Genomic DNA, 22,844 nt, shown 5'->3' on the forward strand with positions numbered 1-22,844 from the left:
TATCCATTATTATGAGTTATGAATTCTATATATTTTAAATAATTGTTTTCCAAAATTAAGAGGAACACTTTTAACCATTTAAAAACTATTTCCTGACTATTTGCTGTTCAGAAAAATTAAAAACAATAATCTATAAATTAGGATTCATAGTCTAATACATTATCATCACAACTGGAATATATTTTTAAATTTACACACACATACATAGAGATTTAATGATTTACACAGCACTTTATAAACATCATCTCATTTCATCCTTCTAACAAGCCTCTAAGACAGCAGCTGTTATTATCTCCATTTTACAAATGAAGAAACTGAGCCAGTCAGATATTAAATGACATATCCTGAATCATACAACCACTAAGTGTTGGAGGCAGCCTTGCACTCAGGTTTTCCTGACTTCAGGTTCAGCTTTCTATTCATTGTTTCACTTAGCTGCCACTTGAGCAATTCGCTTAGCCCAATATAAATGAGAAAGTTAGGATCCTAAGGAACTATGAAAAATAATTTCTTTCTAAAATAGAGCTTTTCTTATTTCTGTGGCATGGCAGGTGTTATAAAATAGAATGCATGTGTTTTGAGACTGCTAAATTATGCTACTTTTATTAATCTCACAGGTTTAAGGGGAAGAGTAAAATTGGGTCAGTCTCATATGGTTAATTCTCAACTATTCCTTCATTAAAAATTGAAACTTTATTGTAGCTAATATACTTTAAACATCAATTAATTGATTGATTGATTGATTAATTAATTAATGGAGGTGTAGTTGTAGAAGTAAAATAAGAAAACTGTTAGTACCACCATTTTCAGTGGGCTAGTTTGATCTTCCTTAGGTAGTTTTTGATGCAGGCATTGGTAGTTCCATCTTAAATTCAGTTACCCCTTCCCTCATCAAAGTATTGCTGACCACAAATGTAGCTAAAGGCATTTTCACAAACTAAATATTGTACCACCTACCTTTGAAAAGTGTGCTTGCTCCCTGTGTGTTGACCCAACCATTTTTGAATGGAGATCTTTCCATAATCTATCACAAAATAATAATGGTGCCACAGAAAGCAATTGTTCAGATAAATACAGGGTCGATAGATTTCTAGCCAGGCATGGGAATTTAGCCACAATTGATGACAAAACTTTAATAGTAAATACATTTTAAGTTCTAAGCAATCAACTCTTTCAAAAAGTGACAAGCGTTATTCTGACACACCATCAAAATCCCAATTTTCTTATAGTCAAATCCTTCACAGTGTACAATTATACAACACTTTTAAGCACAACAATGTAAAAGAGTAATTACCACGGATAGTGTGTACATCTTACACTTTAATAGTAGTTAATTGTTTTGGCCTTTCTTTTAAGGGCATTTGTATCAGTACCACTTTTATTTAATTTTTAATGCTTTTGTTGCTCTTTAAAGTTGTCTTCATTTATATAGTTGCAGTAATTATTTTTCTTCTCTTTTTTTGGCTCTACTTTGACCATTCTGCAGTACTTTATATAGATGTTTACCTATTTCTTTGATTTCTCAATTGACCTATAACTTGGTTTGACTGTTTCTTTCCATCTTTGTATAACTAATATTTTGTATTCTATGACACTTTCTCCTAAGATTGTTTTTGATTTTAGCTCTATGTTTCATTATATCCTTGTCCTCTATTTAATTTTAAGTGGTTGTATATAGCTATAAGGAGAAAATAGAACATCAGTGATCTAGGATTCAGCTGCATGCAATTATATTTTGCATACAAAGCATATATGTTTTTGTATCAGCAGTATGCCAGAAGGTGACTGTAGTACAGTTGTTTGTTAAAATAGATTTTATGGAAAGAGTAACTCATAAATTTAAAATTATTTGGAAAATAAGCCAAAAAAATGTTTAATATCTTTATCAGTCATTATTTTTATTATGACTGTGATGTATTATTTATATCACACAGAAGGGATTTATTAATGTTTCTATTATGTTAGCAAATTAATCGACAGGGCTGCAAAAAGATAATTTGTTTAAGAGAAATCAGACACTAAAGAAAATGGTTATTGAATATCAGTGTGAATTTCTTTCTTAGAAGGAGGAATTGGTATTGCTGCAAGTCCTTGGCTTCCAAGTTTATCTCCAGAGATAATATCCATTAGAAGGCAGTTCTGGATAATTAAATATTACTAGATGTTGGCAAGTGTTTAAATCTGAAAGTCTTGCTTGAGTTTTGTTTCTATATCTGACCAAAAGCTTACAGTGATAGAGGTTGTTATTTTCTAGCAACATAATTCTGCTATATCTGCTTAAGTTTGATTACCTTCAGATTAGACCCAGGATATAGAAATGATACTACTATTTAACTTTACCTATCTTCTGCCATTGTATTTGCCAGAACAATGAAGACTATTCAGACATCTTTATGTTTAAAATATGGGCTGCTTGACCTGAACTTTTCAAACACTGGGTAGCTATCATCATTATTTGTTACTCTGTTATTCATTCACTTTTCCAAAATACTTTAAACTTTTGGCTAACCCATGAAAGAGGTATTTTTCTGGTTTATTTGTTTATCTCCCCTTTTTTCATAAGTCTCTATATATGTATTCACATGTGTATAATATACAAAACTATTCCTCTTATTACATTTTTTATATCCATTTATTTTGAGGAAATTTCTCATATCATTTACCTTCTTTATAATAGCATAAAATCAAGGAAGAGTCATATTTTTGTTCAGATTTGACATTACATAAATTCCAATTTCATTTCTCTCTACTAATCCTATCCCTGCTGCTCCACAACATGATTTCTGAGGTAAGCAATAACTTAAGTTGCATTCTTTTTTTTTTAAATTTAATTTTCAATAGTATTTTATTTTCAAAGTACATGTAAAAATGATTTTCAACATTCATTTTTTTTTAAGACTTTATATTCCAAATTTTTCTTCCTCCCTGTCTTAACCTCCTCCCTCTTCAGGATAATAGTTAATCTGATATAGGTTAAATATATGCAATTATTTTAAGCACATTTCCATATATGTCATGTTATTCAAGAAAAAAAAAACAGACCAAAGGGGGAAAAACTGTGAGAAAAAAGTAAACAAAAAGTATTCAATCTCTACATTTCTCTCTCTGCATTTTCCATCCCAAGTGTGTTGGAATTTTCTTGAATTACTATATTGTTGAGAAGAACCAAGTTTATCACAGTTGATGATCACATAATTTTGTTGTTACTGTATACAGTATTCTGTTGGTTCTGCTCACTTCACTTAGTAAGTATTCACTTAGATTCACTCATGTAAATCTTTCTAGGCTTTTCTGAAATCAAACTGCTCATTATTCCTTATAGAAAAACAATATTCCATTATATTCATATACCATAACTTATTCAACCATTCCCAATTTCCTTGCCACTACAAAAAGAGTTGATACAAACACTTTTTGCACTTGTTGCATTCTTAAGAACTGTAATAATAGATATCTTTCTTCCTTTATTTTGTTTTAATTCCTGAACCTAATTTACATTTTTCTAGAGATCACTGTGAAAAGACCCCACATTTTTCAAATACAATAATCGAGGGGGTGTGTTTTTGTGTGTATATGTGTGTGTGTAAAACAGAACAGACACAAGGGACAGAGAAATAGAGGACATGTGTTTTGTATACCTTGATTCCATCAGCATGCCAAGGCAATCGTTTGTAAAAAGCAATTTTAATGACATAACTAAGTAAGTGGGTGAATTTGGAGAGGAGATTATTCCAGACACAATGATTTTATTTTCCAGGATCAAGTCTACAAAGAATGCAGTGGGAAGAATGCGACATTAGGGTTCATACAGAGGAAGATCTAAATAATTACTCTTCTTTTACTGGCTCATTCTTTGTGAGCCATATCGTATATAGTGTTAACAAAATATTCATTATGGCAAAGAAAGTCTATTCAGACAAATGCTATCTTCTTTGGCATGATGAATCGCTATTGGAATGTGTTTTGATTATATGAGAATTTATCGTCTCCCACCAGCCCCTCAGGCGAAGGGGAGAGTAATTGTTGTTGCAAATATAAAATTCCATTATGATTTTTAAAGAGGTTAATAGCTACCTATGTCCCTTAAGTTTTACATATTTAACTATTAGTATTATTAGTGAATTTATGGAATTATGGGAGTCAGTGTTGGAAAGAAACTTAGACTCAGTTAGTTCAGTCCCCTTATTTTGCAAATGGGAAAACTGAGGCTCAGAGAAATTAAACAACTCATTGCAGTTCACACAGATAGCCAATAGCAGAGCCAGGACCCATACTCACTTCTGATCTCAAGCCCAGTATTTTTTCCACTGTACTTTAATAACTTCTCTCATAGTTAAAGGAAACTAACTTTTTTTTTTAAGACTATCCCTTTTAGAAATAAGAGCTAGCAAATAGTAACTATTGGAAGCCTAAATATGGCCTTCAGGAAATGTTGATTAATCTACATACAGGATAAAGTAGAAATCAAACTTTGAAATTGCTCCTCCATTTAGTTTTATATAATATTTGTGGAAACATCTATAAGGAACTTGTATACTATTTTTTCCCAGTGTCAGGAAAAAATGCTTCTAATTTTGTAACTCTGATATTTAGTTTTAAATAGTTTGGTAGGCAGCATACTTCAAAGGACAGTGATTAAATGGAAACTCATTGAAGTAAGGATTCATTATAGTGCTACTAATTTTTACTGTAAACTGAGGCAAATTATTTTACTTTTGCGTCCCTTGTTCTATAAACTTAATATATTAAGCTTAATATGTCCAAAATTGATGCTTTACCACCTGTTCCTTTTTCAAACTTACTATCATCTATACCATGCTTCTAGTCTTCTGATTACATTCATAGCATAGACTTCATCTTCCACTCTTCACTTATCTTACTCGCCTATATCCAGTTGCCAAATGTTAACAATTCCACATCTCTAACATTCATCATCTCTCTATTCAAAGAACCATTTAACTAGTTCAGGCTCTTTATTTCCTTTTACCAGCACTACTTTCATAAGCATCCATTTGGTCTCCCTGTATCCAGAATCTACCTACTTCAGGCCATATTCCATTTGCTACCAAACTGCTAATCCTAAGCATAGATCTGATTATATATGTATGTATTCTAAAATGCAAGTATATGATCTGGGGAGACTGAAATAATGAATTAGATAACTTTATAAAAAATTTTACTAAACAAAAGTATCTAGTAAGAATATACAAACATTTAGCAAGAATACTTATATGTAGTCATAGCTTTTCAGGTCCATGCCTGTGAGGTTACTTACAGATCAATAATACCAATCCATCCAACAATTTATCATGTTCAAAGAACTACCCTCCTTTATTGATAATCATCTATATAAAATTTAGCTTATTCTATTTTAAGTCTTCATAATTTGTGACTGTATAAACACTTGAAAAATCTTTAACTCCATGCAGCCTCATTAAGTTAATTAAGTAATTATTTGGTATTTGCTGTTTAACCAGATACTGTGCCAAATTCTGGGGGATACAAAGAAAAGCAAAAAAAGTCCTTGTTCTTAAGGAACTCATGGTCTAAGAGAAGGAAACATGCAAACAGCTACAGACAAACAATATAGATACAGGAAAAATTGGAGATAATCTCAGAGAAGGTACGAGCTTTATATGGGATCGGGAAAGACTTCTTAGAGAAGGTGTAATGTTAGCTATGACTTGAACAAAGTTAAGAGATGAGGAGAGAGAGAGAATTCCAGGCATAGGAAGCAGACAATAAAAATGCAGTTAGGAGATCAAGTGTCTTGTACTCCCACAGAACAGATGGGACCATGTCACTCTCCTAACTCAGGAAGTTTCAGTGCTTCCCTATTTCTGCTAGGCCAAAACACAGACTTATAAAAAAAGTTAATTATTTAAAGCCCTTCACAATCTGGCTCCAAACTCTCTTTACAGACTGGTGACACATTTCCCCATTCTTAGAATGTCCTCCATTACTTCTGCCTCTTGGAACCTCAAGTACCACTTTCTTCAGAAGGCTTTTCCTGATTTTCCTAGTTGTTAGTGCTTTGACCTACCTAAAATTATTTAGGATTTACTTATATCTATTTTTATTGACCTATATGATGTTATCTATCTTTTATTTCCCCCATTAGAGTATAAGCTTCTTGAGGCAAAGAACTAATCTTACCTTCGTCTTTATATGCACAATTTTTAGCACAGTCAGGCATTTGTTAAATGGTTGATCCTTGATCCCCTGAAAATTAAGATGACTTATTTATTGACCTATTTAGTGAAAGTATTTTGAGAATAATAAAGCTTGTCACAGTGAATAATATAAAATTATTTACAACTACTAATGGTAAGTGAAGTTTCATCCCTCTAATAGGAAAATAATAAGTTGTGTTATAATGTGACCCATTCAGTTAGTTCTACTCTATGTAGCTTCTCCATCTCCAGTATCTTTGAGTCTTATCTTTGGAGATGGGGAGGTTGTAAACTGATAGGAAGAATCTAAAGCAATTTAAAAAAAAAAAAAAAAACTTATTTGAACTAGAAAAAATTACTGAAAAGGAGAACATGGAAACCAGCAACAGTAGAACAAGAAGACTGCCATAATACTTGAGCTACTAGCAAAAAATTGAAAGCCTTCTCTGCAAAACTATATGTTTCTTTTTGTCCTTAGGTATGTATTTATTGTGATATTGTGCCTGCCTTATATCTCACCTTTTGTAGTTCCTAAAGTGGTAGGTAGGGTCTGGTGGGAAGCAGTGTAAGTCTTTAAGTGATCAATCTTGATATGCTAAACTCAGTCCCAGGCATAACATCTTGTATCCTCTTTACCAGTAACAAAATATGGATTATTTGCTTCTTTACCTCCTTTTCTACATATTGGAGCATGAGTGAGGTGAAGAGAAGTCCAGAAACCATATAGATTTTTAAAATATATTAATTTCATTTTTACAAAATTGTTCTTGTATTATTCTTTTTCAGTACTTTTTTTTAGTGGAAGAGACTATTGATTATGAGGAAACATGTTATTTTTAAAATAAAATTAAATATTGTGATTCTCTGAAATATCATAAATTATGGGAGTTTCATAGCTTATTCTCATTTATTTGAAAATGCTTTTCAAAGATACATGTATATGGATACACATACAGAACACAAAAGAATGAATGAAAAGGGGGGCAGGAGGGAAGGAAACCAATCCTCCAATCCCATATGTACATATTGGCTGTTAAATCTTTACCAGATACTTATTTTTGAAAAGTTTTGTATACACAAAGTATTTATCAGCCTATCAGATTGAAAAATTCAAGATTGTATTTTTTAAAATAGTAATTGATTTGAATATCTAGATTGTGAGCTAGCTTTTTAAAATTCGCTATTTAAAATATCCATGCACATATCCACGCCCCCCCCCTCCCACCTCCCCACCCCTTGGGACAGGAAAATGAAGTGCCTAGCCTGGTAAATCACATTGCTGTTCCCAGGGAAGAATGCATGCACCCAGTGTACTCAGAGTGAGCCAGCAAAGGCAGAATGGCTATTGTTTAACTCTGCCTAGCAAGAGGACCTAAAAGAAAGAATTGGGTCTGACTGGCTTTGGTGCTGGCTTTTCTGCATTCCAAAGTGTGAGGCACACAGGAGCCAGGAGAGCCTGGTCGCTGGCCAGGGAGTATTTGGAGTTTCTGGCCGGCATGCTGGGAAGAGCATGGTAGAAGCACCGGCAACTTCCCAGGATGCAGACCCCAGGTAAGATCACTGCGGTGAAAACCATGGCATTATAGGAAGGAAATAGCCCAGTCTGAGCCAGCCCATTCTAACTGGACTGGAGAGGGAATTCCATCCTAGACTGAAATTAAGGTAGTTGTGGAACTCAAAGAAAACTGTAGCTTTTAATACTCAAAGACTATGTACATTTATGTTTTTGTTTCTATAATATTCAACTGACAGGAAGTATGTGCTTGAATGGGATACCTGTCAGCTTTCCAGGAACAAAATTAAAGGTGAAAGTGTCAAAGTAAGAGCAAAGCAAATATTTTTTTAAATGTATTGCTGTTTGAGATTTGCATATCATTTTAATATTGTGTGTGTGTGTGTGTGTGTGTGTGTGTGTGTGTGTGTGTATGTGTGTGTGTGTGTGTGTATTTCAATATTTTGAATTTTCCCAGAAGCTTTCAACCTGGGAACACAGGACATTTCCATGTAAAACTCTGAATGATTGGATAAAGGTAAATGCTCTTTCTAGGTGAAGGAGGACATTTTTCTTCCCTCTGAGGAAGACTAAATATGCAAGAAGCAGCTGGCAGTTGTCCAGCTATCAGAATAAAATTACATTGACTTTGCTTGAATCGCTGTGGAACATGATAAATTAGTGACACTTAGAATATTCAACAGGTTGATTCTCTCGGGAAAGTTAAGAACATTTACAGGAGAGAGATAGGGAAAAGAATATTGCTTCCTTGTTTTACAGCTTAGACTTTTAATTTATGATGCCAGTAGGTCACAAGCTGGAAATTTTGGTTCAGCAAATCATGACATTTTAAAGATGGAAGGGACCTTAAGGATCATCTAATTGAGCCCACTCATTTCAGATTAGAAAACTGAGGCCAGAGGTTAGGTAATATGCCCAGCTACAAGCAGCAAGCTATCTGTATATATAAATATATAGAAGAACCTAGTTCTCCTGCCTCCTTTTCCAATAGTCTTGACAGCACATTACATTGTCTGCCACTAATTTTTATACCCCCTAATTTAAAAAACATGTTTCTTATAATTTGTTGACTACAGAGACAGCAAACATCATTTGGGAAAAGTTAAATTGCAGTATCCTGCATTAAAATCTTGTTGATAAATCTACATTGGTCCCTTGCTTTTAGTTATTAACAGATAATTTTCACAACATCTTGTCTAAAGGGAGGAAAGAGAATTGTGTTTGAGTTTAAGGTAGTTATATGGTATGTTATTTTTATACAAACAAGCACCTAAATCTTCTAAATATTCATTTTAAGATTAACATCTTTCTCATGGATACTACTTTCTGAAAAGTTTGTAAATGTTTTTGAAAGCAACTTGCTAATTTATGTTTCAGAAATTAATTTATACAATTATAGATTTACATTTTGAACAAGTAAAAAAAAAATACTTTGTATAACCAAGAGTTTTATCTTTTGGGAAGGTGGGAGAGAATATCCCTTTATAACCTTTATCTCTTCTATAGTTGGCCCATAAAAAATTTCACAGTATTCTATCATTTTCAACTCTATTTTTTTCTATTAAGTATTAACCAGACCTCAGTTAATTCATTGGATGTTTTGTGACTTTTGAAGACTCAAGAACCACAACAGTAGACATCTGTCTATCTTCATACATTTTTATTTAGTTTCAAAGCATAGTTAGTGCTCTTTCCATTTTTCTGGAATCATTCATTGTAGAGAGAAGAGAGAGACCACACTATTCTAGTGTCAATATAGTCACTGTCAGAAGGATCTGTCATGGCTCTTTGCAATTCCTGGGAACAAATCAGCTTTATTTGGATATAAGCACTGGGGAGGGGTGTTCTGTTATATCAAAGCTTGACCTGATTATTCCCGTTTTCAATTGTCTGTATATAATAAATACTACTGTGACTTTTAAAAGAACACTTTAGGATGGGCAGTGAGAAGGAAGGGGAAATTTCATTACTGCTCATGGCTATTGGAAACCTAATTTTAAAGTGAATCTACTCTTGGAAGAAGCAGGAAACTTTGTTAACTGCAGAGTCCATTATTTAAGCAAGCTCTTAATAAGAAGATGACCATTGGAATCATAAACTTAGGAATATATGTATAAGTACTTAGACAAGAGCTGGATGTCCTCTCACTTTTCATTTGGCATGTGACAAATAGATGTATTTGTATGAATATGAATACAGATTTATAAATATAGTCGTAATGTAGCAAGTAGAGATCATGGTGTAGGTATAGGGCCCAAAGTCAGGGAGCCCTGAGTTCAAATCCTGCTTCATAAACTGTTAGTATGATGCTGGCAAAACATTTCATCTCTCTGACTCAGTTTCCTCATTTGTAAAATGGGGATAATAATAATAGCACCTTCCATAGTGTTGGTTGTGAAGATCAAATGAGATAGCATGTTGAGGTACAAAGAGTTTAATAAAATCTTAAAGTGCCATATAAATTATTTTGTGATTATACATATGCATATATGTACAAATAGCATATATAAAATGAATAGGAATTGTTTTTTTATTTTTTGCACTTGAAACCTTAAAATTCTTGATATCAAGCATATTCCTAAGTCAAAGAGGATATTACTGGTATTTTAAATAAATCTTCAGTTGAAATAAGGCCTTCCTAAATATGTTGCAACCTGTTGCTATAGCAAACATTTTATTTTTCTTTCATGTATCTCAAGTGCCAAATTATTGTGGCTTTGCTTTTTTAGGGGGAAACTGCCACAAGGGTACTAGTAGATACATTTCATAAGAGACTGCATATGAAATAGGACATTGCAAATTTAGCTAGATTAATTTAGTTCCGAGTGTTCTATTGAAGGAACTCAAGGGACCATTTCCTCAGCTCTGTCCCTCATCTTTTTTTTCACATTAACTTTTAAAACAAGGCTAAAAATCCTGCAACATGGCCAATATTCTTAGAAAAGGTCTGGAGGATATTTTCATAGGCAATGATTAGAGCTGCTTGTTATTCAGTCTTTTTCCTTTTCCCTATTTAGGTATGTCCCACCCCAAAAGCTATCTATTTCTTCGGTTTCCAGCCTCTAGTTCCCATCTCTTCTTCAATCTCCTTCACTCACACCCACACCTACTCCTGAGAAAGAAAAGAGGAACTTGGTAGTTTGGGTATTTGGCATGCATCTTAATATTAATATCACCAATGTATCCATTGTGGTTACCAGAATCTCCAGTATTTTTAAACAGAGTATTTTTAAGTTCTCCTATCCAAATTCTTTCCTAATCTAAATGTGACCTCTTAGATATAAAGACTACCTCTTTGATATAAAATAATTCTACTTTTGCATCACCTAGAAATTGATCTTTTTGACTGCATGACAGTTGGTTTTATTGAAAGGATAGAGAGTACTTTTTTTTTTTTTTTTTTAAGGTATGGTAAAGAAAAACAAAACCAAAAAAAGATTGCTTTTGTTTTGTTTCATTTTTCATCTCCAAAGTAAGATCATTGGATAAAATAATCCCTAGAATCCCTTCCATCTTTAAATTGTCCTGTTTATTTCCTGGTGGTGTTTCCTGTGAACAAATAACTTATCTTCAAAATTAATTATGACTCGGCAAGATGGACTCTTAAAATCTGGATCTGTTTTATTGTTAGAAGTATTGCAGTTGGTGACAGGGATTTGGCAAATCCAAATTCCATGTTTTAATTATAGATATGATCTCAGCTTGTGTTTGGAAGCCTCAAGCAATGCCATGTAGAATACTGCCTTTGTATATTTAGTTGACAACACTTGATGACTGAGAGACTACTGAACGTTTAGAATTCAGATGAGGACTTTTGTCTATCCTGTTCTATCCCTGCCCTCTTCCAGCTTTTTAAAATCTAACTATTGAAAAAAAGGATGAATAGTAGAAATAGGGCTATTCTTATTGAATCAGTCACTTTAAACATATAGGAGGGGCATCAAAGAATTTTCTCAGTTCTGATAAGAGGTTTCTTTCAATAGCCTGACTTCATATGAGTTTGAACTCACTAGGGTATAGAGAGGTAGATGTCTTAGGAAAGTCTATATCATTTTGTGCTTCTACTATGGGATGATTGTCACAAGGAAATTTGGCCAAGCCTTGAGTTCCATTCTTTATAAGTTTTATGATATTTTATGAGAATTCAATATGAAAATTCAGTTTAGCTGAATGAGAGAGAAACCAGGAAAGAGACTGGGAGATTCCATCTTTTGTTTACTTTTTAATGACAGATCAGAACAAATATGCTACTTCAGTATGAACTCCAGCAGCAAGTGTCATCAAGAGCACCTAATCATCTTGTCAAACAAGTTATCCACTTTGAAGTATTCTTCATAATCCCATTGTTAATATGTCATAAATAGTTCAATTCAGTACAGCAGATATTTAGTTTCTATTATATATAGGACATCAGGTATTTTTGAAATTCTTGAGAAGACATTCTTTTTCATGGTTTTTTTTTTTTTGGTAATATTTGAATGTTGCACAAGGTATGTGTACCTATTAATTTTCAGTTATCAGAAAAAAATGAATATGTTAGGATCATAAATGCTATCAAGTTATTTTTTTCTCCCCAACCATATTAATCAAATCATTGAAGGCAGAAACCATATTTTCTATTTCCTTAGAATCTTTTAGTTTTAAGAGTCAGGGGATTCAGATTCTAATTTTGTCGCATTATCTTTGCTCAATAACCCTGTTTCCTTATCTACGGAATAAAAAAAACAGGTTGATAAAAATTAGTAATTTATAGTTTAATCTCAGGAAATGCAATATTTTCCATTAATTTTAAAAATAAAACTTATTGACATTTGTCTTTACATCTTCCCATTGCTATTCTGTGTGTGTGTGTGTGTGTGTGTGTGTGTGTGTGTGTGTGTGTGTGTGTGTGTGTGTGTGTGTGTTCAATAAAGGGGAAAAGATCAGCAAAAGCCTGTTATATTCAGTATTCCACATTCATAGTCCTCTAAATATGTAAAGAAACAGAGGGATATATATCCAGTCTTTTTGTTGGATTCAACCCTGACCTTTATATAATCTCATAATATTCAGTTTTGACTTTAAGTTTTTCTAATTTATATTATTTTCATTTTATATGTTGTTTTCCTGGTTCTACTTGCTTGATTTGTATCATTTCATTAAAGTCTTTCCATATTTCTCTAAATTCACAATATTTGCATTTCATACAACACAGTAATATTCCATTATATGCATATATTACACATTGTTTAATCATTCCTGAATTGATGGTTATTTACTTTGTTTTTATTTCTTTGCTAATACCAAAAGAAATGCCACCATAAATATTTTGATCTATATGGAATTATTTTTTTCTGTCATTGATTTTCTTGGGATACATACATTTTAGTACTATATCAAAGTCATAAAGTATGGATATTGCTTTTTCCATTTCACTTAAATCTGCTTTTTGAGGAGTTTTCTTCAGATAATTTGTTTCCTTTTCCAAACTCTCCTGCAAAGTTCTCATTTCCTTCCCCCATTTTTCTTCTCTCTTTTAAGATTCCTTTTGAATTTTTCTAAGAGAGCTTTATCCAAGTCATAACACTTTTTGGGGCTTCATCTGGAGATGTTTTGTCTTTAGTGACCTTGGGATTTAAAGTTTGTTCTTTCTTGTCTCCATGAAAGCTATCTATGGTCAGAGCTCTTTTTGCTTTTTTGCTCATTTTTAAAGGTTGAGGTCTGATTGTAAGACAAAGGGGAGATTGTCCCAACCTTCCCTTATAGACTACTATGGCTTCACTCTGCCTTGGGGCCTGTGCTGCTGGTTTCCTTCCTGTGCTGGGTAGGCGTGGCCAAGTTCCATGCTATTTGGAGGTTCAAGGACCCACTATTTACCTTTTATAGTTGTGTTGGATGTTTCACAGCTAATCTGCTGATTCACTGGTTTTTGAACCAGGAGAGAGTATATTTGTGGGTTTTGTCACTCCAAAACCAGTTCAGAGCCTAATCTGGTATTGATCTGAGGGAAGCCAGGAAGAATTCAGACAAAGATATGTCTACTCACTGCCATCTTTACTTCACCCCCTCATAAAGTCTGGATATTTTAATTGCTTTGTTCTCATAATTGCAACTTGCTTTACAGAATGGTTACAATTCAAAATTCCATCAATAATGCATTATTATGCCTAACTTTCCACAACCCCTTCCATACTACTTTTAAATTTTTTCATCTTTGCAAATTTTAAAGTATGAGAGAAAATCTTAGTTGTTTTGATTTACATTTCTCTAATTATTAGTGCTTTGAAGCAAGCTTTTGAAGCATTCATAGTTTGAGGTTCTTTTGAAAACTTTTACCTCATTTTTTGTGCATTTATTTATTGGTGATTGTTTTTGGTCGTGTGTGTGTGTGTGGGGGGGGTAATGTGTGTTGTAACTGAGGGGAGGTAGGTTTCATATAAAAATTTCATCCCAAATTAACCACCTTCTTATTCTGGTTTCATTATTTTTGTGTTTGTAGTTTGTAGTTTTCAGTTTCATGTAATTAATATTATCAGTTTGAAATTTTGTGATTAATTCTGTCTCCTTTGGTTAAGAATTCTCCCAAACCTAAGCTTGATCTTATTCTTTTCTGATTTTTTAGTAGTATGATCTTTAATATTGAGGGCATATTCACTCTGTGTTAATTGTGGTATATGCTTGTAAAATGCTGATCTAAATTAGATTTCTGCCAGACTGCTTTCTAGTTTTCCCAGAAATTGCCATTTAGGGAGTTTTGTTTTTTTTTCCCCTGTCTTTTCATGTTTTGGAGTTTATTAGCTAGGAAGTGTTAAGTGTCTGAGGTCAGATTTGGACTTAGGTCCTCCTGACTTCAGGGCTGGTGCTGGTGCTCTATCCACTGTACCACCTAGCTGCCCCCCCTACTATCTCTTTTTAAACCAGTGTATCAAATATTTTTGATGATTCTTTTTCTATTTTAATTTATAATGATGCCATATGATGTCAATAATTAATAATAGCTTACACTTACATAAAACATGGCAATTTGCAATGGAGTTTATTATTAAAAACACTGAAGATTGATCTCAGACATTTAACACTTCCTAGCTATGTGATCTTGGGCAAGTCACTTAATCCCAATTGTCTCAGAAAAAAAAAGAAAGAAATATTATCAAAAGACTGAAGTTAAATAACTTATTCTGGTCATAGAGTAAGATTTTGTTGGAAAAAGTATTTTGACACAAATATTTTTGCTTCAAGTACAGGGCTTTGGTCATTGTACTATCAGGACTAGCCAAGTAAGAAGTGATCCCTAGATAAATGAGTGAAATCCTTGAGAAAAATTTGAATGTTTCAAGGAAGACATGAAAAAAAAAAAAAAAAAAAAGGAATAATTAGAGGCACTAAAATTTTTCCTGTATGGTGGGTGGAAAGAATTTAAACATTTTAGTCAAGGGATAAGGAAAGAATGTCTATTAATAGTGTGAAGATAATAGTCACTTGTATATATTGGCCTCTAAGGAAGTATGAGTTCACCACTAAAACAGTCTATCCAGGATGGGCATGAACTTTTTCATATTTTGTCGTGATAAAGTTAGCTTTAAATTTTATCATCATTTCTTATCTTAGCCAGTTTTATGAAAGCCACATGGGATTTATTTTGATGCCATTGAGATTATTAGAGATTTTGAATATACTTTTCATTTGATTGTTGATACTTTATTTTTTTGTTGTGAAAATTGCCTTTTCATATAATTAGAGAACAAGTGGCTCTTATAATAAATTTGTGTCACTTCCTCTTAAATTTCAAGTGTTGGACTTTTTAAAAAAGTAGAAATTTTTCAAGCAAAAAAAATTTTAGGTTTCTTTTTTTCTTTTTCTGAACACATGTTTTAGGAGGTTATGCATAAGCTTTTCTTAATATTACCTCAAATTTGCCTTCCCCCCCCCCTGAGGCTGGAGTTAAGTGACTTGCCCAGGGTCACACAGCTAGGAAATGTTAAGTGTCTGAGACCACATTTGAACTCAGGTCCTCCTGAATTCAGGGCTGGTGCTCTATCCACTGCGCTACCTAGCTGCCCCTGCCTATTTCTTAAAAATCTGCCCCTGTATGTTTATAGGTGGACTTATAATAGAACTATGACACATTTTGGAGTTAATCCTCTTTCTTCCCCATACTTCTCTTTTCTGTCTTTTCAAAATTTAAATTCTGATACTATACCTATAAATCTGCATTGTATGGTATAGTAATTATATTTTTTATATAATGTGAAGACTAAGAATGTAAGTCCTCTTTTCTTTTTTTTTTTGTTTATATTTTCCTTCAGTATTCTTTATTTTTTTGTACTTTATAAGACTTAATAGCTTGTCTAAATTCTATTAAATGTGGCATTAAATTTTTGATCAGAATGGGGAAGCTGTAAGTTAATTTGGGAATTATTATCATGTTTGCAGTGTTAGCATGTTCTAATCATGATTGTTTACTGCCTCTTCTATTAGGTGTGGGAAGGGGGGATAGGATGTGGTGGTCTAGACTTATAATTTAATTAGTATAGGCAACTTCTGCTATGAAACCTCCCCTCATTGATGCAAATTGGTGACTCCATCTGTAAATTCCTGGGGCATCAAAAAGTTAAGTAACATGTCCATCATTACATAGCTAGTATCTATCACAGAGAGGTTTGTAAGTAAGCGATTTCAATTTTCCTTTGTTGTTTTTTTTGTTTTGTTTTGTTTTGTTTTGTTTTCTTTTTGATGATTTCCAGATCATTTGTGGGAGGGGCCAGAGGGTTTTCCATTATTTTGGAATAAATGTGACCTGCTCATCACATCTTTTCTTGTTAGCAAATCTCTTCTCTTTTGAGATTCTTGATTTATTTTTCTTTTTTTTCCTGCATGAGAGAGAACTAAAGTAGAAGGGCTCTTTTTGAGCCCTCAGTCACTATCCTGCTACAATCCTTCCAACTTTATAGATGTCGTGATCCTTAATTTAGTCAAGTGCCACTTTTTCTAAGTTCATATATTTTGAGGACATTTATTAATGTGAAAAAACTGTAACATAATTGCCAATTAAATGTAAATGACCAAACAGATCCATACTTCTTTATCTATTGCTACAAAGTAGTCTGATTGATGACAATTCATTTCCTGACTAACAGAAATCATAATCTAATTTTTATCCACTCTGAATTAAATAAGTGAAATATTGAAACAGAATAGCTTTTCTTTTCCAGTTTAAGTCATTATTATAGGGAACATAGGTGCTAATTTAAAGCCTATTGTATTTGATTCTCTTGCCATTCTTGCCATGTTGCCCTCTTAAGCTATCAATAAGAGAGTTTGAAAATTATATTTTCAGAGTGTCCTTTTCATGTCTCACTCCCCAGACCTTTAAAAAGAGCCTAATCACCTCCTGGAATTCTGGTTGTATAGAGGGAAATGATCTTGTGTTTCCCTTTGAAATTTTTTCTCTTTGAAATTCTTTTTGGTTTTGCAGAAATGGAGCCATCAGGTTTATCCTTGTGCTGAAATTTTGCCATTTCATGGATACAGCCACGGGTTTTTTATTTGGAGGTCAGCAGAAATGTTAGATTGGGAAAGCAATCTTGGAAATGCATCCTCATAACAAAAGAGCTACTGTGTGAATAGCCTTTCAGAAACTCTTATCACTGCTCTCTGAAACACTAGCATTCATATTTCCTACTCTGATTTAATCATATGTTTTACAACAGCAATTGCATTATCATAATGCATAACAACTTGGTATAGTTGACAGATTCTTCTGAAAGGGGGTTTGGGCACAGAATCCAATATGTAAATATAATTACCCTATAAAGTAAAGACTAGATATACATAAGATATGTTCCTATTAGTAAAGAAAATGTAAAATAGTTTTTATGCATAAGAAAAAATAATTTTTATCAAATTTAAAACATGACCATTTGAAAATTTCATTTTACAGTAAGTAATGATAAGTACTATTGTCATAGTCCTGAAAATTTAATGAGCATCTTCCCTTCTTTCAACTGTAGACATTTTACCTTACTCTATCTTTGAGGGGTTGTATGACCAGGTGTTTTAGATTATTTAGAAAAGTGAGAAAGAAAAACTCCTCCTTACTTGATGATTTCTTGTAGTCACCTCAGGAACTCCTCAGAACATACCATAGTAAAATAATAGATTGATAAGGTTTTCTCCTCTTATCCCTCTTTCTTGCTTCTTTTCTTTCCAAGTGTTGTCTGTTCTTTTATCCTACAGCTAAAATATATATGCTTACATTAATATGTCTAGATTCATCTGCTGCTCTGTCTACTAGGTTACTGATATTTTATCTGTTACACTACTATTCAGACTCTGCTCTTCATGTTAAGATTACTATATCATTCAACCTAAAGCTCTTCACTAGCAACATCCACACCAAATTACTACCATAGAATCCTGCAGGAAATAAAATGCAATTGTTTATTTTCTAGTCTGTCCTTCTACATCCCTCTTATCTTCTTTTCAAAGTTTTTTACCCTTCTGCTATGATTTGTTATTTCTTTCATTTTCACCTCTGTCTCCTTTGTACAGTTATCTTCAGTTTACTCTATTTGATTTGCCTTTTGCTTTCTTCCTGTTAGAAGCCATCTAGGCCTCTATTAAGATTTCTGTTCCTTACTATCAAATCATTTGTCTACCCAATTTCAAGTTTTTCCTAAAATTTTAAAAATTTCCAAATATCTGGCATCTAATACCTTCCTGTGTTCATGCTTCTGGACAGCTTACATAACTCCTTTGTCTTTTGTTTATTAGAATGTAGACCAGTTATTTTATATGCTGTAAACAGTGTCTAGTATTTGTCAGCTTAAATTTTTGACAACTTTGAGAGCAGCCTATGCAACTAATATGTCCATATAAATATGAAGCTTTGAAAGTGCACGTCAGAAACAGAATGACATCCAAAAAGAACAACAGAAGTAAAATCTTTGAAGAGAAAAAAATAAACTATACAGAAAAAGGAGAAAGATAGGCAAAAGGCAAATATGGTTTAAGATGGTAGAAACTGGATAAGAAGCTAACTATATTGACCAATAAGATAACCATTAACCATTAAGAAAGTAGGTATTACATTAAATGCATAAATCTTAGTTTTATATTTGTAGAACATTAAGTAATCCTGTCATATTCAAGTTATATAACTTTCTTAAGAGCACACAAATAATAAATATCAGAGGTGACTGGACTCCACCATCGGTGTTTTTTCCTGAAAAAAAAATCCATATTGTGACATACCTGAATGGTGTTCAAGACATTGCTTAAAAAATCTGGTGAGAAGAAATCTACTATCTCCCAAAACAATCCATTTCTGCTTCAGTAAAATCATGTGAAAGTTTTTCCTCCTGTTAAACCAAAATTTCTTTTCGAAGCTTTTGCCTATTGGTTCTGAGATTAAGCAGATCAAATCTACTTTCTCCTCCTCATTAAAGCTCTTCACATACTGTCCTCAACTCTCACAAATCTTCTCCAGACTAAACCTCTCCAATATTCTATTAGTGATATAGTTATTGCCCTCTCTCTAAAATGTTTTAGAACTTTAAATTTTTATAGTTTTTATGATCAAGCAGTTTTTACTTTTTGCCTATTCTTTTTCTGCCCTTTTCCAGTTTACTTTTATAGACTATAATAGTTTTCTTAGAGATAAACTTTTACTTTTACCTGTTGTTGATGTCTTTTATAGTAATGAGGATAAGGGGAATTGATCTCAGTCTCAGTCTTCTAGAAGAAATAAATGTGTCAAATTCTGAATCTAATATATAAGTTTAAGGAAAGAGAAACATTAAGATATGTTACCACAGAAGAACTCATATGTCTTATAGTGTCCTAAATTAATCTCTAGTTTTATTATGGATTTTTCACAAATTTCTTTTGACATTAATATTTACTAAATCAGGCTCTAAATTCCTGATTAACCAGTTCCTTTTGATCAGAAATAATGACTCTTATATGTATTTTGAGAACAAATTATTTGCTAATCTTCTAAATAACTTTAAACTTTCAGAAAATTCAGGAAGTTCTTAATTGGTATATAGGTATGGGAGGAAGAATAATATATGTGTTTACAGTTATTAAAATTCAGTATGCCTTCACTAAGAAAAAAAATCATGCTACTTACTGTAGATCATTTGCCTGGATATAGACAGATAGATCAAGAGAATACCATAAGCTTGATGGATTTGGATTTCAGCGGGCATTTGAGTAAATTTTTAAAAAAAATTTTATCCTTTTAGACATGAGAAGTGTGCTAGATGAGGGGAGTTAGGTAGATTTTTAAATTCTTGGATAACAGAACTTCAGAACTAAACAATATTATGGTGAACATGCATGTTCAAGTGACATGCTTAGGGTTCAGTTCTTTCCCTTATTGTTTCTCTATCTTGTTATAGTCATCCAAGGCATTAAAAATGTTGACCTAGATGGCATGTTTGCTTTTATTAAATTTATAATTGATATGAAGCTAGCAGAGAGACTTATTTTGTTGAATGAAATAAACTGCTCAAAGGGATCCTGACTTTAGAAAGAATTAGCTTACGTTAGACTCAATAGAGTTAAGTCTAATGTCTTCTCTGAAAGCTAATATAGGCTTCATTAATACAAATATAGTATCCAAAATAATGCTATCTAGTCTACTTCGTATCAAACAGATTGGGCACCAGTAGTCAAAAGATGACTGATTGCTTCTCTTTTTACCAGAAACATAGCCTTCAATCAATCACTTTGCTTAAAATTCCTAGAAGATAGATTTTGACCTGGAAGAAACCTTAAAAGTTATCTATTCCAACCTCACTCACATTATACATGAGGAAAATGTGGCTTTAAGAGATATCAAATGACTTTCCTAAGATTGCACAAGTAGTTAGTGGTACGACAGCGATTCCACTCTACATCTTCTGACTCCAAATCCAACATTTTTTCCACAGTGCTCCCTTACTGCACCATCCTTAAGATCGAAAGGCCAGACACAGAGCCTTTTCCTGACTCAAGGGTAAAGAGAGAAAGCTCTAGAATAATTGGAAGCCTCTTCCTTTCCTAAGCAGGGCAGACAAGGAAGAGGGAAGGGGGAGATTATAAAATTAGAGCCAAGACTTTAACTTTCCGGTCAACTAAAAGAGGAAAACAAGAGTAGAGTATAAGAACAAGAAAGAAATCCCAAATGTCCTATCCCCGATTTCTATTATTGGTTAAGTAAAGGTCTTAAACTCTTAGTCATATTCCTTCTTGCTAATATACAAGTCTAATCCTCTGCTTCTTTTCCAAAGGTGGGGCAATATCTCTTTAGAAGATGGTGCTGAGATGGCAGTATAACAGGAAGGCTTAGCTCCCCACAAAAACTGATACTGATAGGGTAATATCAAGAAAAGCCGGGCCAGCAAAAAAAGACAGAAAAGAGGTCTTTGGGCACTAGGGACGGGCTCTGGTCAGGAGAGGGCGGTACTCCGAATAGTCCAGCATTAAAGAAAGAGAGGCTGTGTGCAACCTAGCAGCAGGAAGGACCCAGATCCATACTAGCATACCCTAACTAGAACCAGTTAGCTGATAGCTTTGTTGCTCACTTTCCAGGTCTAGGTCACACATCCAGAGTCAACAGATAAGGATACCTATGCAGAGAGATTTGGAGGTACCTATCAGAGGTGTGGGCTCAGATCTAGGAGTGTAGAGCAGGTTCTCAGTTCCAGTGTCTGGTTTTCTCTAATGATTGCAGAGGAATAACCAAGGCTAACCGAAAGCCTAAAGTTCTATCATTCTGAATCAGCATTGCTTTCCAGATGTCTGATAATGGCCAACAGCATTCTACTTTTACTCAGACCCAAACTCAAGCCACAACTTATCTGCCTACAAGGCGGGGGCAAGAATAAGACATTGTACTGAATCAGTTTTAAAAGTGTGTAACTAAAATGAGGGCATAGAGAAACAGATGGTACAGAAATGAAAAATATGGAAGAAGGAATTGGAAAGGGAATTGTCAGAAAGAAGTACAATACCTTGCCTAAGCAACTCCTTGAAAATAGAATGGATCAAATAGAAGTCAATGACTCTGAAAGGCAACATAAAATATTAAAACAAAGTCAAAGTACTGAAAAAAATAGAAAATGAAAAGCACTTTATAGCAAAAACAATTAAATTGGAAAACAAATCAAGGAGGAAAAAACCAAGAACCTTTGAATTATCTAAATTTTATGTAACCTAATTTATTACAGTTGAGCTAATCACTAATGTTTTAAAACAGATTAAAATAGTAGTGAAGCTGAATTCATTCAGATTATTAATGTTCATATAGCCTTAGCCCACATTGCCAAATAGAATTATATGCAATAATTACAATCAGTTATACTAAATATAGGAAGAAACTTTTAAGATTGGTCCTGCATTTATCATTTTGTGTAGTCGTTTCTTGGGACCAAGTTAGAGCTGCCAGTTCATTAACTATAATTGCTAAATTAGCATCTTTATTTTCTTTTGAAAGGACACTTTAAAAGTATAGGGAATTCAAATTTTCTTTAGTCTTAGAAAGCAACCACTTACTTTTTATTTTATTTTGTGGTTGTATTGAATCAGAATTGACTTCTGGTATTTTATTTGAATGGAATATCCTCTCTTTATATTTTATATTAGACTGTGCCTTAAACATTGTAAACTTTTAATAAATGCTTATTGAATTGATATGATTTGCATTTATATGGCTCTTATCACTGAAGGATCTCAAAGCATTATTTGTCAGGTATATTAAACTTAATCATATGCGCAGTAGATAGAGCACCAGCCTTGAATTCAGGAGGACCCGAGTTCAAATCTGGTTTCAGACACTTAACACTTCCTAGCTGTGTGACCCTGGGCAAATCACTTAACCCCAGCCTAAGGAGAAAAAAAAAAAAGCAAAACTTAATCATATGGTAGAAATGGCCTCATAGAATATTAATAAGGCTTCATCTATCCAAAGAGATAAAAAGCCAGTTAGTTTCATTAGTTTCGTAGCAATAAACATGTGAAGTGACATTTTTGACAGGCAAAATGTATAAAAACATTGGTTAACATATAATTTATATATAGTTTGGTTTGTTTGGAATTTAGGTTTGAGATACTATTTTAAAGTGTTGAATTATGCATTTAGCTCTGTTCTTATTAAAATTGAATAATCTCTTTCAAAGAGAGAATGATTAAAA

At 33.1% G+C, this 22,844-nt stretch overlaps 1 protein-coding gene across 7 annotated transcripts in view; it reads left to right on the forward strand.

Moving 5' to 3' along the window:
• Positions 1-22,844, forward strand: part of RASAL2 (RAS protein activator like 2) — a 320,395-nt gene that overhangs the window by 192,463 nt on the left and 105,088 nt on the right. The window contains exon 1 of one of the 7 annotated variants that reach the window (XM_074308461.1): positions 7,463-7,724. The exons of the other annotated variants lie outside the window; for them this stretch is intronic. Within the exon in view, the coding sequence (XP_074164562.1) occupies positions 7,712-7,724 (13 nt within the window). The 5' untranslated portion in view covers positions 7,463-7,711. Of the gene's footprint in view, positions 1-7,462; positions 7,725-22,844 lie in introns of those variants that run through there. 7 annotated transcript variants of the gene reach the window in all.

Source organism: Sminthopsis crassicaudata, chromosome 4 (genome assembly GCF_048593235.1).
Source record: "Sminthopsis crassicaudata isolate SCR6 chromosome 4, ASM4859323v1, whole genome shotgun sequence".
Lineage (NCBI taxonomy): Eukaryota > Metazoa > Chordata > Mammalia > Dasyuromorphia > Dasyuridae > Sminthopsis > Sminthopsis crassicaudata.